Source organism: Watersipora subatra, chromosome 1, assembly GCF_963576615.1.
Source record: "Watersipora subatra chromosome 1, tzWatSuba1.1, whole genome shotgun sequence".
NCBI classification, from domain to species: domain Eukaryota; kingdom Metazoa; phylum Bryozoa; class Gymnolaemata; order Cheilostomatida; family Watersiporidae; genus Watersipora; species Watersipora subatra.
This window is the reverse complement of record NC_088708.1, coordinates 68,135,893-68,151,017: the sequence shown is the minus strand read 5'-3', so window position 1 is coordinate 68,151,017 and position 15,125 is coordinate 68,135,893. Positions and strand designations below refer to the sequence as shown.

General features: G+C 37.3%; 2 protein-coding genes across 2 annotated transcripts; one reads left to right on the top strand and one right to left on the bottom strand.

Moving 5' to 3' along the window:
- Positions 1-176: 176 nt before the first annotated feature.
- Positions 177-13,419, top strand: LOC137396816 (serine/threonine-protein kinase MAK-like). The gene is made up of 14 exons (XM_068083131.1): positions 177-301; positions 1,686-1,874; positions 2,039-2,093; positions 2,999-3,120; positions 3,557-3,636; positions 4,306-4,438; positions 4,785-4,956; positions 5,965-6,132; positions 6,560-6,754; positions 8,342-8,529; positions 9,695-9,837; positions 10,158-10,322; positions 12,473-12,572; positions 13,096-13,419. Exons 2-14 carry the CDS (start codon positions 1,774-1,776, stop codon positions 13,106-13,108), a joined length of 1,635 nt encoding a protein of 544 aa, XP_067939232.1. The 5' UTR covers positions 177-301; positions 1,686-1,773; the 3' UTR covers positions 13,109-13,419.
- A 144-nt stretch (positions 13,420-13,563) lies between these two features.
- Positions 13,564-15,029, bottom strand: LOC137396825 (dynactin subunit 2-A-like). The gene is made up of 2 exons (XM_068083139.1): positions 14,207-15,029; positions 13,564-14,095 (listed from the first exon to the last, which is right to left on the bottom strand). The coding sequence occupies exons 1-2, from the start codon at positions 15,020-15,022 to the stop codon at positions 13,772-13,774; spliced, it is 1,140 nt and encodes a 379-aa protein (XP_067939240.1). The 5' UTR covers positions 15,023-15,029; the 3' UTR covers positions 13,564-13,771.
- Positions 15,030-15,125: the final 96 nt, after the last annotated feature.

The following is a 15,125-nucleotide window of genomic DNA, read 5'->3' as shown; positions in this document are numbered from 1 at the left end:
GTAACTCTTTTGTTCGGAGGAAACAACTCACGTTTAACATAAATTGTTGAGTAGTAGTAGTTGCCGTCACTCAGAGGACGAACTATCTCGTATTCTGGAGTCGCGCAGTCTGCGTGAATGGTTGCTATAATAAAAGGCAAGGTTAATATGGCCGATTGACAACGCTGACATTCACATTGCTCGACTGAAGTTGAATCCAAAAGCGGAAAAGGAGCATCTACTGGAGTTCTTTACGCGTTCTTCTTCATATTCTTCTGTTTTTAGTGGGCAAAGCAACATTTGTAATTGTTTGAGCCGTAAAGTAAGTCAGTCAAAGTATCTATCAGAATATTATTAATCGTTGCAGTTGATTGCTATAAACTTCCATCATAAAAAGTATCTTCCTCAGACTGACGGTTATGTTATTGTATGTTTTAAACTGCTTGTTGTATTTTGTTAACTATGCTAGCTTAGGAATAAAATTTGCAGTTTCAGGCATCTCTGAGTTAGTTTGCTTCTGTAACACTAAATTATTTGAGCCTAGACTACGCACATCGTAGTTCTACGCTGTTTAGTTTTAGAAGGTTTAATTGAATAATTTAGTTAGTTTAAACATATTACTGTAGTTTTTTTTATCTATCAGTAGCGGTTAATCAGATTGGGTATTACAAATTAAAGCAACACAAAAAGCAGTCTAGTATTTTTACAACCTTGTTTTCAGTTTACGTTAACATCGTTACATTCATGGATAGGAAAATGTTTTTAGTGCATTGATTGGAATATTATTTATTACCAATTTTATTTTAATTTATTTTATGCATACACACTTACATTAATATGTAAAACGTATTAAAAGCGTAAGGTAAAACACACACATGTTAGTCGGTTAGCTTCTGGGTTGTGTTTTCAACCTTAGAGTAAGCAGACTTCTAAGAGATACGAGGTTTGCGAAAGTTTTCTTTGTTTAGTCTGAAAGTAATTTTGACCATATCAGTTTTTTAACTCAGATTTGGGCTGAATAATGGCTTTACATAATTAATATAACAGTGTATAAGAAACTTATTACAAAAAGTTGATATCATGGTGGTAAATGTCAACAACAAATCTTATTCGTGTAATAGTATGTACATATGTAATGAATTGATTAAGAAAACACCTTCTCAGCTGTTTAAACGTTTCCATCAATGAAGGTGGTAATCATTCAATAATACTAATTGAAAAACTTTATTAAAAATTACCACAATCCATTTACTTCTGCAAAACCCTTTGATCACGTTTGTGGTTCAGGCCATTCAACCCATGCAATAAGTTTACCTCTAAGCTCTTTACTTTGCATGTTATGAGTTGTCATTGATTACAGCATAGGCCTCGCTCCATCATACTCTTAACGTGTATCATGAGGTATACCGAAGGCTTTAATCACATGATTTTTCATACCTTGTTTGCTATTATCTTTTGAAAACACTCTAACTGTAACTGACAATTTGGTTTTCATAGTTAAAAACTTGGTAGCCTTCATTTGTCTTGCCTGAACTATAGGACAATTGACAAAATTTTTACTTGGTATTTATCTCTACACATAGATAATAATCATTAGTTGAAATGAAGTTTTGTACTGTTTGCGGTAAGAGCTCAAATCGAGGCTTGTTCTATTACTATTTGTTTAAAACTCTCATCTAACATACCATTGACTTTTTTCTCTACAGAGTTTTCTTTAAGATATTGACTGCGTCAACTTCAAATGGTTATAACGTGACTGCCAACCATCAAGATGCATGCATAGAGTGAGACAACATGAATCGATATAATGTGTCTAAGCAGCTTGGGGACGGTACCTATGGCAACGTCCTTTTGGCTGTCAACCTTGAATCTAATGAAAAGGTCGCCATAAAACGGTTGGTATCAGCTTTAGTTGGTCATGAGATATTCTTGTCTAACTGCTTATTGACACTAAGCATAAACTACTAAATGTAGATAAGCCGGTCATACATGGCAACTCCTATTTTTTTGTAAAAAAAATTTTCTTTGTGATAAATTTGATTCCTTTGTTGATTTTCAGCATGAAAAAGAAATATTACTCATGGGACGAGTGCCTCAACCTACGAGAAGTCAAGGTGAGTGATAACATGCACAAAACTTGTGATGTATACCTAACATGGAGTGTAATTTATGTTCGATAGTAACCTGTCTCTCTGTGTCATCTATGGGACATGTAGACAGTTTTGTTAGAGTGTGGTGGCATTATGTCAATGACACTCTATACAACCTGTTGCGTGTGATAATGTGAGCAGGTTAGTGTTGATGCACTAGGGTCTGGTAGCAGGTGCTCGCATAGTTTTGTTATTATTGTTGGGAAGATGTTTCGCTTTCATGTCGTTCCAATCGATGAAGTGAACAGCCTTCCATGAGTCTCGGTGTTTGTACTAACCTTTTGTTTAACTTCATAAGTTATCCATTCTGCCAGTTTGATTGAGTCCGGCAGCTAGCTATAATGACTGAAGTCAGTGTCATTACCAATAAATGCGGGCGATGCTCTCTGCACTTAATCAGGCTGAAGAATAATATTGTATTATCTTTTGCTAATAACGACTCTGATTTTGCTGGATGGCGGCATGCTGAAGAATCGACAACACAAGAATCAAAGTTTGCTGACGTTGACAGCAGGCTAGTAGCTCGCTAAAATATTCAATATGCTCATCGCTGATGTAATATTTTTCACACAGCATGGAATATGATGCACATTGTATGTGTAATACAATAGGTAAATCAAATCCATATAGGAATAATAGCATTTGCAGCATGCCATCGCTACATGAAAGCAGCAGCTTTATTGATGTTGATGCGCTCTATTATGAACTATTGACCAAATAAACATAAAGTTGCCACAACTGATCTGTATTGTATTTAGGCATGAGTTGTTTGCCTCTATTGATGCCATTATGCAGGCCCAGTCATGCCAGATGGGAATACCGCATAGAGTTGACAATATATGAACCTTTTCTATGTTTTTGTTGGACAGTCCCTGAGGAAGCTGAACCATGCCAACATAGTCAAACTCAAAGAAGTGATCAGAGAAAATGACAACCTCTATTTTGTCTTCGAGTTCATGAAAGAGAATCTGTATCAGATGATGAAGGACAGGTATGTTTCTCTTTGTAATGACTCATTTTTCTTCAACGTTGCATCACTTTATTCAACCATTTATAGACAAACCGGGGACCAATTGATCTGAGGGCTAGATCTATTCCCAAGATTCTCTGTTTCCAATGGTGTTTGTCACACGAAATGTCGATTTACTTGATTGTGTTCAGCTTGAAACAAACTCCTTGCAAACGTTACTTCGACTAGCTTCATAAAAATTGTGCTTTATGTGTTTTCGCAAAGATATAAATTGAATCGGCATTTACATGGCTCTTCCATGCTGGTCGGATAGTAGCTGAAGATGGTCTAGTCGTTATCGAGGGTTATCTGACAGTAATCAAAATAAGACTGACTGGAGTGAAATGTCTGAAACAGTGGCATCTCTGATTACTTTTGTGTTTGTACCATCTATTAAGATGAATCTTTTGTTCTATAGAGATAAGCTCTTTCCGGAATCATCCGTGAGGAATGTCATCTATCAAGTAATGCAGGGTCTTGCTTTCATGCACAAGAATGGTATGGATTATTATATAGTATCATATTCAGTATGGTGTCACTATATATCAACTCTTATCATAACAGTCTAGCTTTAGGCTCCACAGGAACCCCTTATACCCAGGAACTTATAGTTGAATTATTTCATTTTTTATAATTTTTGTTTCATGCCCCGATTAGACTACAACTAAGATGCACAGAGTATATTAAGAAATACAAACAATGCAATAGTAAGTATACCAGGGTACACATGCTCTACAGCAGTTCGAGTGCTCCATACTTGTTGCAGGATTTTTCCACAGGGATTTAAAACCTGAGAACTTGCTGTGTGACGGAGTACAATGCGTGAAATTAGCAGATTTCGGGTTGGCTCGGGAGGTTCGCTCTCGGCCTCCCTTCACAGACTATGTGTCAACTCGATGGTTCGTCAAGAGACTGGGCTTGTCTTGATGCCAGGCTAATCCATGACTATGCTAACAATATAGAAGTGTGAATGCCCCTTCCATGGAAAAAAGCTTAACACACATGCATTATCTAATTATTTCATTGTGAATAGTGTTTTAACCATATATGGCTGAGCTCTTCTATGTCGGGGCATTCCCTTAACCCACCTTTATTTCTGTTGCACTCAGGCTTTAATTAGCCAGGCACTACTCATTCTAACAATTATCCTCTCTTGCTTTTTGCCAGGCTATTTCCACCGCGACTTGAAGCCTGAGAACCTGCTTTGCGGCGGGCCTGACAATGTCAAATTAGCAGATTTTGGTTTAGCTCGTGAGATAAGATCAAAGCCTCCATTCACAGACTACGTGTCAACCCGATGGTTTGTAACCAACCTTCCTCACTAATCTAACTGCACTAACTAACATTGCCTACTAACAGCGCTAGTGATATTCGTTAGCAGCCATCTCACAACCCAACCTATTATATTCAGTTCTATCATCAGTGGTGGCTCTTGTGACACACAAATAATGATATAATTATATTATTTATGGCTGTTTAACTGAAACTAAAGAATACTTTTACTATGTTTTTGTGAGTGGAATATTAATTGAAGGCTGTTGTTAACTTGCCTTGTAATAGTGAATTATATTTTATGTTTTTTTAATTTTCTTTGTAATTATTCGTCTTGATTAGTTCACGTATGACCGTCACCTTTGTCGCCACAGGTATCGGGCTCCTGAAATTCTTCTACGTTCTACCAACTACAACTCCCCCATAGATATTTGGGCTGTTGGCACCATAATGGCGGAGTTATACACACTTAGGCCTCTCTTCCCCGGCAGCAGTGAGATAGATCAACTGTTTAAAATATGCTCAGTACTTGGAACACCTGCCAAGGTAGGACCACTGAAAGTCTAAGCATATCTTTAAAAACTACAAGCTATTCTTAGATGTGACATCGTGAAGCTAAATTACATATTTTATTTTCTGAACTTCACTTATAGACTAACTGGTTTTATCCGAAAATATTTAAAAAACTAGATATGTATATTCGTACATGTATATATGTACATTCGTACATGAGAATTCTCGGTATAATCTCGGTAGTCTTCGATTGCAGTAAACAACTCAAAGGTTATTGATCATTATATACATATATATATATATATTAACTAAAAGCAAGTGCTTTAGCACTTGCTTTTAGTTAATATATAATGCGAATTCGGTAAAGCTTTTCATTTTAGTACAATCGCGTCTGATGAGTGCTCCGCACGAAACAAATTTGTAACGCAAATACTAAAAGTTTACTTTTTTCACAATAATTTTTCAAATATATATATATATATAGTCTTTGCACCTAACTTACAAGACAATTAATCTATAAATAGCATTGGTATAATGCGAATGACTATTATATGGTCTGCTACCAGTCAACTCGCCACTGTGCTCTATTTGACCTAATTTACCCTCTTATTTTCATATAATCTTGGATCAATTTGTTGAGAGCCTAAAGTACCCAGCTTCTTTGTGTGTTCTAAGTTATTATATAGTAAGTAAACACTTGAACTTTTAAGTTTCTCAAGTATGTCTGGCTCAAGTCATTTCATGAGCTTACATAATGCTCTCACATTTCTGTAACACACTATCTATGATTTTTATTTATTACTAATAATAATATTGAACCTTGGAAAAGTTCTAAAAAAAGGCTGTTCAACTTCTGTACCAAAAATTACTAAATTAGTTTGTTGAAATGTAAAAAGCTGCTAATGTACAGTATTATCGTGCTCTTCTCGAGGTTGAATACCATCTTAATAAAATGACCACAAACTGTAGCCCCCTCCTGTCACTTTCAAATCTCATCTACAACTGGTTCTGAAAGATATGATAACTTCTCTGTTGCTACAGCAAACTTGGCCAGAGGGCCACCAGCTAGCCGCAGCTATGAACTTCAGATGGCCTCAGTGTATAGAAACAAACCTACGAACGTTGATACCGAATGCCGGTAATGAGGCCATCCAGCTAATGAAAGAGACCATGATGTGGGATCCTAAGAAGAGGCCTACTGCCGCACAGGTACAACTTCCTACTTGTTACAATTTCATGTACCGCCTCGATTTCTTCCAGTGCGTCTTGTCACGTCAGAGAAGTATCCCTGTGAAAGTATCTAACTCATCAAAAAATATACTTCGATGGTGACACATTCAGCCAGTGGCACTTTGGAGAACCTACACATTAAACTAGTACCAAAATTATTAGAAATGTGACACATTAGGCAAGTAGTACATTAAGCTTGTGACACGCAGAGGAAGTGATGCAATGATGTTGTACATGAGAATCAAATGCTTCATCGCAAAACACGAATCTTTCGTTCAGACAAAATATTTGTCATGCCAAACACTGTCATACATTCACATCGCTCCACTAAAACAGTCTCATAGTGCTGTCTCGTTCATAGCTAATGTCTTCATGCCTATCTGATATCAGTAACCTTATTTTGCAGATACTGAAAAGTCCCTATTTCACAGTGGGCCAGAATCTTGGTGCTAAGCCTTCCAACACATCTCTCGCGCCCGCTTTGAAGCAAACTCAGCCAGTACGGCAGCCCTTTGCGGACACAACCAAGCAGCAGAACAAAATGGATTTGCCATCTATCGTTCCTGAGAAAAAACCTCATATGGAATATGAAACATATAAGGTGAATGCTTCTTTTTGCTTTTTTGATTTCTAAAGTAGGAGGAAGGTTTTTGCTAGGCGGTGACTAGCTACGTTAATGATACGTGATGAGGCTGTTGTACAGCTATTCTCTTAACTTTGTTTGTAATTTCAAAAAGTTCATAAGTTCACTAGGTGTGAGAAGCATTTAAAATAAACAATTCAGTACAAACAAACAGAAAAGTCATTAAGAATACATTGTTTGAATTTATAAAGGTTCTTTGAATGGCTGCCAAGAAGAGTAAGGATTTTCGGATAGCTGCCAAGAAGCTTAATGAGTCATATATTAGATTTCCTACAATAAAATATTTTGCAACCACTGCCGAGATACACCTCATGTTGCAAACATATTCATTTGCTGATAGAAAAAAGGTTCCTGCTCTCAATTTGTACTTGCACCGTGTCTCGGTAGCATTACGTAGTCACAAATAAAAGGCTTTGTTGTTTATCTAAAGCTGGTATCTGCTTATTGCAGTATCAAGTACCTGGTGCTATAACTACGGCCCAAATGAAAGACAATAAAGCAGATAGTGTAGCTAAGGCTAGCAAGCCTAGCAAGGCTGCTGGCAGTAAGGTAATGCAAGAACACACTATCAGAGGTCACTTGTAAGGGCCTGCCGTCAAGCACCTGTTTTAGAACCTCATGATTGAAGGCTATACAAATTGAAAGCACTTTCGTTCTATTTCAGTTCTGCCTGTGCTGTGCTTATCGGTTTTGAGTGATTATTTGTCTGCTCAGTTGGTCTGACAAATTTTACGTTTGTCGTTAAGGTGGCGAAGTCAAAAAGGATTTGGTTGGCGCAGTTCGTTAAAATAAACTTTTGGTGAAAAATGAAACAACCTCTGTGTACAAGTGATGTAGAGTCGATCTTAAACATACCAGATGCTAGTTTGGGCATTAGATAAAAGTACAAGAAAACTACAAAGCTAATTTGCTGTATAGGTCAATAGGTCAGAGTCTTTTTTTCTTGCTGTATTAAGCATTGTTTTTCTGGAGACTGCTAACTTTGATTTAAAAATCTCTTTGCATTTCAACCAGCATCGTCTTACATTCTCGTCACACATTTAGTCGACCTTCATGTAAAAGGGTCATTCAAGTGTATGTCAGTGTTGTTGGCTTAGTAATGTCGTAATGTCAGAGTCGTGTGACATTGTGAGGCTGCGATTTTATATTGAAAGTGTCAATATTTGCTTGATGTCACTGTAAAAATTCTATCACATGTGATAACATGAACAGCAAGTGACTAAAAGTCGCAATATGTGTAAACAGACATGAGGATATGCTGACTAACATGTTGACGAGGTGTGAATTTTATGTCATTACGCCAAACATTAGTAGCTCAAGGCCTGAGAGGCTCATGAATGTTGTTGAAAACTCTTTGGAGATGCTGACACGCTCAATATTCTGTCAGCATGATTGGTATTGGCAGCAGCTATAACAATGGCAGCTGTCGTCTTCCGACCCGGGCAGCTCTTTCCTCTCGTAATGAAGGCTAAAGTCGCAGTACTACTTTAGAGTTGTGTTAGGGTAGCTTAGAAACACTAATTATCGCTCTTATGGTTGTTACAGCCTCCAGCGGCCACCAAGTCAAACAATCCCCCTGCTGCACCCCGTAAGAGGTGGGGTGCACAAGATAGCTGGGATGACTGGGATGAGTTTGGTCTCGATGACTTTGGCAAAAGCACGGCAGCAACAAAACCTAAAATGGCAGCCCCGGCGAACAAGAAAGTGGATTTTGATGATGACGATTTTTTGAAGTGAGTAAGACGAAGGTGGCCATTTTCAGAGTCTAGGGTTTGTAGTCAACTCTGCATTTATAATCACATCATATTATTACTAGTTTCTTACCTTGTATAAACCTGGTTTTTGCAAAGCTGGTTATTATTATGGGCATGCAACATGTGAGTTTTCAATTTTTCTTGTTCTACCTCTCACTACGCCCAATTTGCAAAAACTAAGATACCGTATCTGTTAACAAACATACTAATAACTGTTTGTTAGCACATTCAAGAATAGTAGATGCTATATAAATTTGTCATTTTTGTGTCATGTAATTGTGTTATGCGTACACTTTTCATTAATTAAATTTCTACTTTGTTTTTTAGTTTCTGAATGTAACTTACAGCAAAACATCAGCTTTTAAACATCTTTCACTCGCTTGGTGTTGAAGTCACGCATCTGCCTCAGGCCCAGCGCTAGCAATACTTTCACTCGCTTGGTGTTGAAGTCACGCATCTGCCTCAGGCCCAGCGCTAGCAATAATTATATTCGTATAATCATCAGTGATCATAACATCATAACTGAATTCACGTAGAACGTAAAAAGCAGAATGAGGTATTTTGGAGCAAAACAAAATTATATAACGTACACAATGCGAAAATATGTATACAGTCTATGGTTGCATGCTGGCAAAGATCTTTATTTTTTAAACATCAGTTTTTCGGTAGCAATTTTACAATCTTCTCTTTTGCCAGAACTTTTTCTAACAAATAAATATTTGCTAGAAAGGGCTCAATACAAAATTCTAATAGTTCAATAAAATTACTAGAGCTGATCAACATGCTGCCAATCAAGAATAAACCTTTAAAAAATACTTATTCATATGGCTATGTTACATCCTAACAATCACTAGCTTTTCAACTTTCCTCTATGTGAGTGCTTTTTACTCACATCTTCTGACTTGGCATACGCAAGACGATTCTTTAATCTGTTGTCCTGCAGGTAAAACTGCCACCAGGGGGCACCAATTAACCAAAGCAGTTAACTTGCTGCCATGCTGTTTTATTTCTTCTAACCAACTGCACTCCTTCAGCATACCAAACAATTCTAGCCTACCAAACTGCAGCTGCTCAAAGTGTATAATTTGTCAAACGCCGCGATGCGTCGCTCGACCTTTCGGTGAGTTGCTTTCTCTTTTTTCAGTTCTTTCGGTGGTGCAACCAAGCCATCCTTTAACAATAAGAATATGTTTGGTGCTTCACATCGTCGTAGCTCTATCACATCAGGACGCTCTTCGGCCTCTTCTGCCAAGCAGCATTACATGAATAAGGCTAGGTACATGCCTGGTAAGTATTCCTTGACTCGCTTTCAAGTTGTGAAAGCGAAATTAATAATCTATAGTAAGGTAGAAAGTACACCTTGAAAACTGAAATTTAACGATCATTTTACTCAAATATTTAAATTTAGCAATTTGTATTCCAATTAAACTCTAATAGTGATTACGATTCCTGTCTAACTAACTCTGATTCTAAAACTAACTCGTTATGTCACCATAGGAACTTCTCTGTTTCTATTCAAAGCATTGTTGGCCATTCATAAGCTTGGAATAACGAAATTATTTAACAAATTGTTACTCCCTGAAGCTACGGGTAATTGTCTATCGCAGGAATAAACTCAAAGCAATCCAAAGACGGCGGTGATTGGAACTCGTCGTTTGGCAAAGGTCAAGCTCTTCCCGGTATCACCCTTGGCAAGCCAGCTGCTAAAATTAATAACATCAACAATGCAGGATACGTCTCCTCATTCATGGGCTCTGCCAAGAAGCCATCTAGTAAGTCGATGAGGTACTCTTGCAAATACTTATTTGCATGTACCAAGGTGGAACATGACGCTGTCACCCTTTATTAATGATACTTTTGTACTTAGGAGTCGTAAATCAAAGTTGTGACTCGTGTTATCATCAACGCAGCGATAGTTTTTAGCAGCTCTACCAGATTAAAGCAATAACAATGGCCGAAACTTGTGTAAAATTTTTTTAATATTTTCAGTTTCAAATGGGCAAGCGTTCCGCCATCTATTTTTGAAACACTCAGTTTTCAAAAACTTAATATTGAGAAAATGAACTGTCAGTCAGATATTCACTGTTATTAGAAGTCTCCACCTTTTACTGAGTGAGATGTGTCAGCCATAAATGAAACTTATTTCATGTTACTTACAATATTACAAACATAGACTCCTTAAATGCTGACCTTGATTAGATGCCGCATTTCCGAAAATGAAGTATGTGACCAGACCAGGTCAACTTTCTGACAATCCTCGATGCCAATCGTGACAAGAAATGATTAACTTGTGTATAACTTCAAGTGCTAAATTTAGGCACGCTTTACTAGCCACCTGAAGAGCTTGAAATATAAAATTGGAGAGAAGGTACTGATCCTTTTTCCTTTGAAAGTGCATGAGGGTAGTACATGTATATATTCAGCGATCTAGCAAATTTTGATATGAAAGCCTCAAAAATTAATCCTCAAGGCTTGTGAATAATACTTGAAAAAGTATACATATCTCCTTCGGTAGCACAGGTAAGTCTATGGCAAGTATAATCCCACGACCAAACACGAGCGAAGCGATTGGTTGGGAGATTTATGATAAATGCACATGTGCACACAACTCCCGAAAATTATTCATTAACGGCCGTCGCAAACCCTTGTACTGGAATCTCATCAACAAATTTGACCATTTTTGTGTAGAGTCGTTTAAATATAATAACGATACAAAACACATATAAACCTATTTAAATATGTTACCAAGTCTTTGAAAGGTTACCGCAAGACCCTAAAACTAGCCCATCTGATCGGATTATACATAAATAGACAGATTAATTTGGCCAAAAATCGCAATAAAAACTTGACAAGCTTTTTCTAATCAAAATTAAGACTGGCCAACGAAACGTCAATAAGGCCGTGCGACAAATAGTAGAACTATTAAGTCGTGCGCATTTCACCAGAAAAACGTGCACATTTCACCAGTCTATAGCATTGTCTAATTGCCGAAGGTTTCTGTAATTAACGTAAAAGTACTGAAAAGTTATCGTTTCTTTTTTGCTGATTCTACGGGTCTCTGACATTTTGGACACTTATAACGAGTACTTTAGTATTCCAACTGATGTCCAAAGCAGTGAAAGTAAACGAAATGACGATGATATTTTTCTAACGATTCTTACAATATTACCTGTAAAATTATTACAATATTTAATTGTAAGAATGATTATTCAATTTTATAAGATTTAGTTATAAGAATAATCATTCGAATTTACAAGATCGAAGTATATAGTGACCAATGGTGTGCAATATGTTACTGTTATTATTTTTTAAAGATTTTGTTGATGATACTGCGGCTGTGCCCAATATCGCGGTACTGCCAAGCCGTTTTTAATATCTGCAAAATTAAGTAATAGTCCTCCATTTTCTTATAGATATACATCTATTTCTATGATAACAAGTTAAAATCTGTTTAGATTTTTAAATTCAGCATAATTCTTTAGATATAAATACAGAAATCTAGATAAATATCACAACCTCTTGATATTGGTTGCTATGACCAATGATATACAGCCCCCCCCCCCCAGTCTGTGTATATTACACAGCAGCTTTCCATTTTACTTCTAATATTGCATTTCTCCTATTGCAGGGTGAGATATAAACATATAATCTTTTCCTTTCATTATTGCTGTTTGTTGTACATAATATCACCCAGTACATTACAGCTACCATTGCAGCTACCATTGCACTGCAGTGCCATTTGACTGCTAATATTGCATTTCTCAACCATCAGTACCCTTTCTTTTTTCCATTATCACTTTGGTCGTGGGCTGCATGACAGGGGAATTTTTACTAATATCATAAAGAAAATGTCTTGGAGTTCTCAGAATTCTTGTTGGCTATGATTTGTTTGGCGTGTAATTAAATGCACTTTGTATTTTAGACACACAGCCTTGGAAGGCAGCCAAGTTGGCTCCTATTTCTGGACAGCAGCCAAGTGCTAAGACTGGGGTGACCGTCGGAAGAACTGACTGGGCTGCCAAGTAAGTTACAACAGTGTATGTGACACTCATAGTATCTGTCACACCTACAGTATATGTGGCACCTACAGTATATTTTACACCAACAGTATATGTGACACCTACAGTATATGTGACACCTACAGTATATATGACACCTCCAGTATATGTCACACTTACAGTATATGTGACACCTACAGTATATGTGACACCTACAGTATATGTGACACTTACAGTATATGTGACACCTACAGTTTATGTGGCACTTACAGTATATGTGACACCTACAATATATGTGAAACCAACAGTATATGTGACGCCTACGGTATATGTGACACTTCCAGTATATATGACACCTACAGTATATCTGACACCTACAGTATATACGGCACTAACAGTATATACAGCACCAACATTACTATATACAACACCTACAGTATAGATGACACCAATAGTATATATGACGCTAACACTCGGTTGCACTTTGCTACGAGTTGCTCACACCTGTTTAGACTCATCGCTTACATGGTGTGCTTGTCTGTTGCAGGTACTTGAAGTAAATCAGCCCTTCAGATGCACATTTTAGCTACATGGAAACCTCCGATGACACACACACACACACACACAACTGCTGTATAAACTACATCTGTTGTGTTCAATAACTGTTTGATGTGGCTGGCTTGGGGTGTTCCATAGACAAAATAGATTAGGTTTTAAAGTATTTATTTTTACAGTGCATGTGTGGATTGTTTAAGGCCTGTATGGTACTGTTACCTCCTCTCATATTCCATAGCATCTCAAGTGACTGAATTAAGATCAGCTTTGCTTTAAGCTGGCATATATACTGGGGGTGTCTTCACAGAGCTATGTTATACGATAGCGCAAGTTACTTTCCTTCATATAAAACACATTACAATTAAATGCTATATTTTTTATAAATTTCTGGCCAGATATTTAGAGATTTTAAGCCTAAATTAAGAAACATACATTCGTCAAATACACTGCATTATAGAGGTCAAATGGCTAGAAACAATGTTTATTTGTTAGTCAACATCTCCAGCTAGTTCATCATTTTTGTAATGAAATAAAAGCTGATTGTGAATTCATGATGACAGTAAATGCTGAAACAATAAATACACGAAAGGTTCACCATCATTTTCTAGTTACAAACAGCAAAAAATTAAATATTTCAAAAAGCATTACAAAACATCAATAGCAGGATATTATTTGAGAGCACTAATTCTCTTCTCCATATTCTCTACATTACTCTTAATGGTGTCCACATTGTCAGAGAAAGTCTTTTGAACATCAACGAGGAGTTTATCATGAGCACCCATACTCGCAGACAATTCACTCTGGGCTGCTTCTAATGCCTTCAGGCTAGATGAGAATTCCATAGCTTGCTGGTGTAGTTCTTGCAATGTATAGAGCCTATCCACTATTGTTGGTAAGGCATCGGCGCAGGAATCCCACTTCTTTACCAACTCGTATAGTTCATTCACCTTTTCCATATCCTGGGCATTTTCTGTCGCACTGCTTTCATTTACCTGTTTACAGACAATCAAATTTGAATTTTTCAGAAAACAAACAGTTGGTTTTACTCACTGGTATATAAAACAAGTTGGGCAGTGCAGACGATTCAAGATGGGCAACTTTACCTTGGACATTGTTTGCAATAGAATTTGCAATCGAGCTGAAACTTTATTCACATTATCTTCATCCAACAAATGCATCTTTGAAGACAATAACTGAAGTGTGTCCATCAGAGAATTGGTTCCAACACTTTCAGCTAACATCTTTTGATCACTAGCAGAACCTAGCAGCATCTCCAATTGACTAATTCGAGCCTCAAGATGTGCCTCCTTTTCAGCATGCGGTGTACTACTCATATGTAGCTCGAATACCGTCTTGTTAGGCTCAGTGTCATGACTCGTTGTAGGTTGGCTACTCTTCTTCGGACTCTGCCTTGCTGGGGCTCCAGCTTTAAGTTGGTTTAATAGTTGACCATAATTTTCATCCTGTTTGTTTCCTACTGCCGATGAGTGTGTACTGAACAGCTCTAGTTGATGTTGAAGCTCTTCTACTTCCGTTAAAATTGTAGTGGGGTTTACCTCGTCGTCACATATCTTGCCAGCAGCTTCTTGGACTTCTTTCAATTCGTACTTTAAACGCTGAACTCTCTGTAATACTGTTTCCTCGTCCTTGTGTGCAGATGGAAAAATTTCATAATGCACTGAGTAACCTTTTCTGCCAGCAACAGCTTCTTCACTGAAGTTTGACCCACTACTGTCTATTGTCGCTTTATTAAAACGTTTAATAGCATCTTTAGGATCAACTAAAAGTGTTTCGACCGTTCCCTGGTGTTCGTCTGTTTCGTAAAACGCTTGATCGGATTCAGGAAGATCTCCTGTTTCGTACACATCCGCTTGTCCTACCGCTATATAGCGTAAATTTTGATACTTCGGGTCAGCCATTGCAAACTTAACCGGAAACTCTTGTAGGTCATTACCGAAATATTCACCCAATGGGTTTATCTAATAAGTATATTACCTCGGTAACGTCCAATAGCAAGATAGT

Bases quoted from the DNA above. Each gene is read 5' to 3' on its own strand.
- LOC137396816 (XM_068083131.1), top strand. From the start codon at position 1,774: ATGAATCGATATAATGTGTCTAAGCAGCTTGGGGACGGTACCTATGGC. The intron at 3,121-3,556 runs GTATGTTTCTCT...TTTGTTCTATAG, and splicing joins TATCAGATGATGAAGGACAG to AGATAAGCTCTTTCCGGAAT. The intron at 10,323-12,472 runs GTAAGTCGATGA...TTTGTATTTTAG, and splicing joins CTCTGCCAAGAAGCCATCTA to ACACACAGCCTTGGAAGGCA.
- LOC137396825 (XM_068083139.1), bottom strand. From the start codon at position 15,022: ATGGCTGACCCGAAGTATCAAAATTTACGCTATATAGCGGTAGGACAA. The intron at 14,096-14,206 runs GTAAAGTTGCCC...GTCTGTAAACAG, and splicing joins TATTGCAAACAATGTCCAAG to GTAAATGAAAGCAGTGCGAC.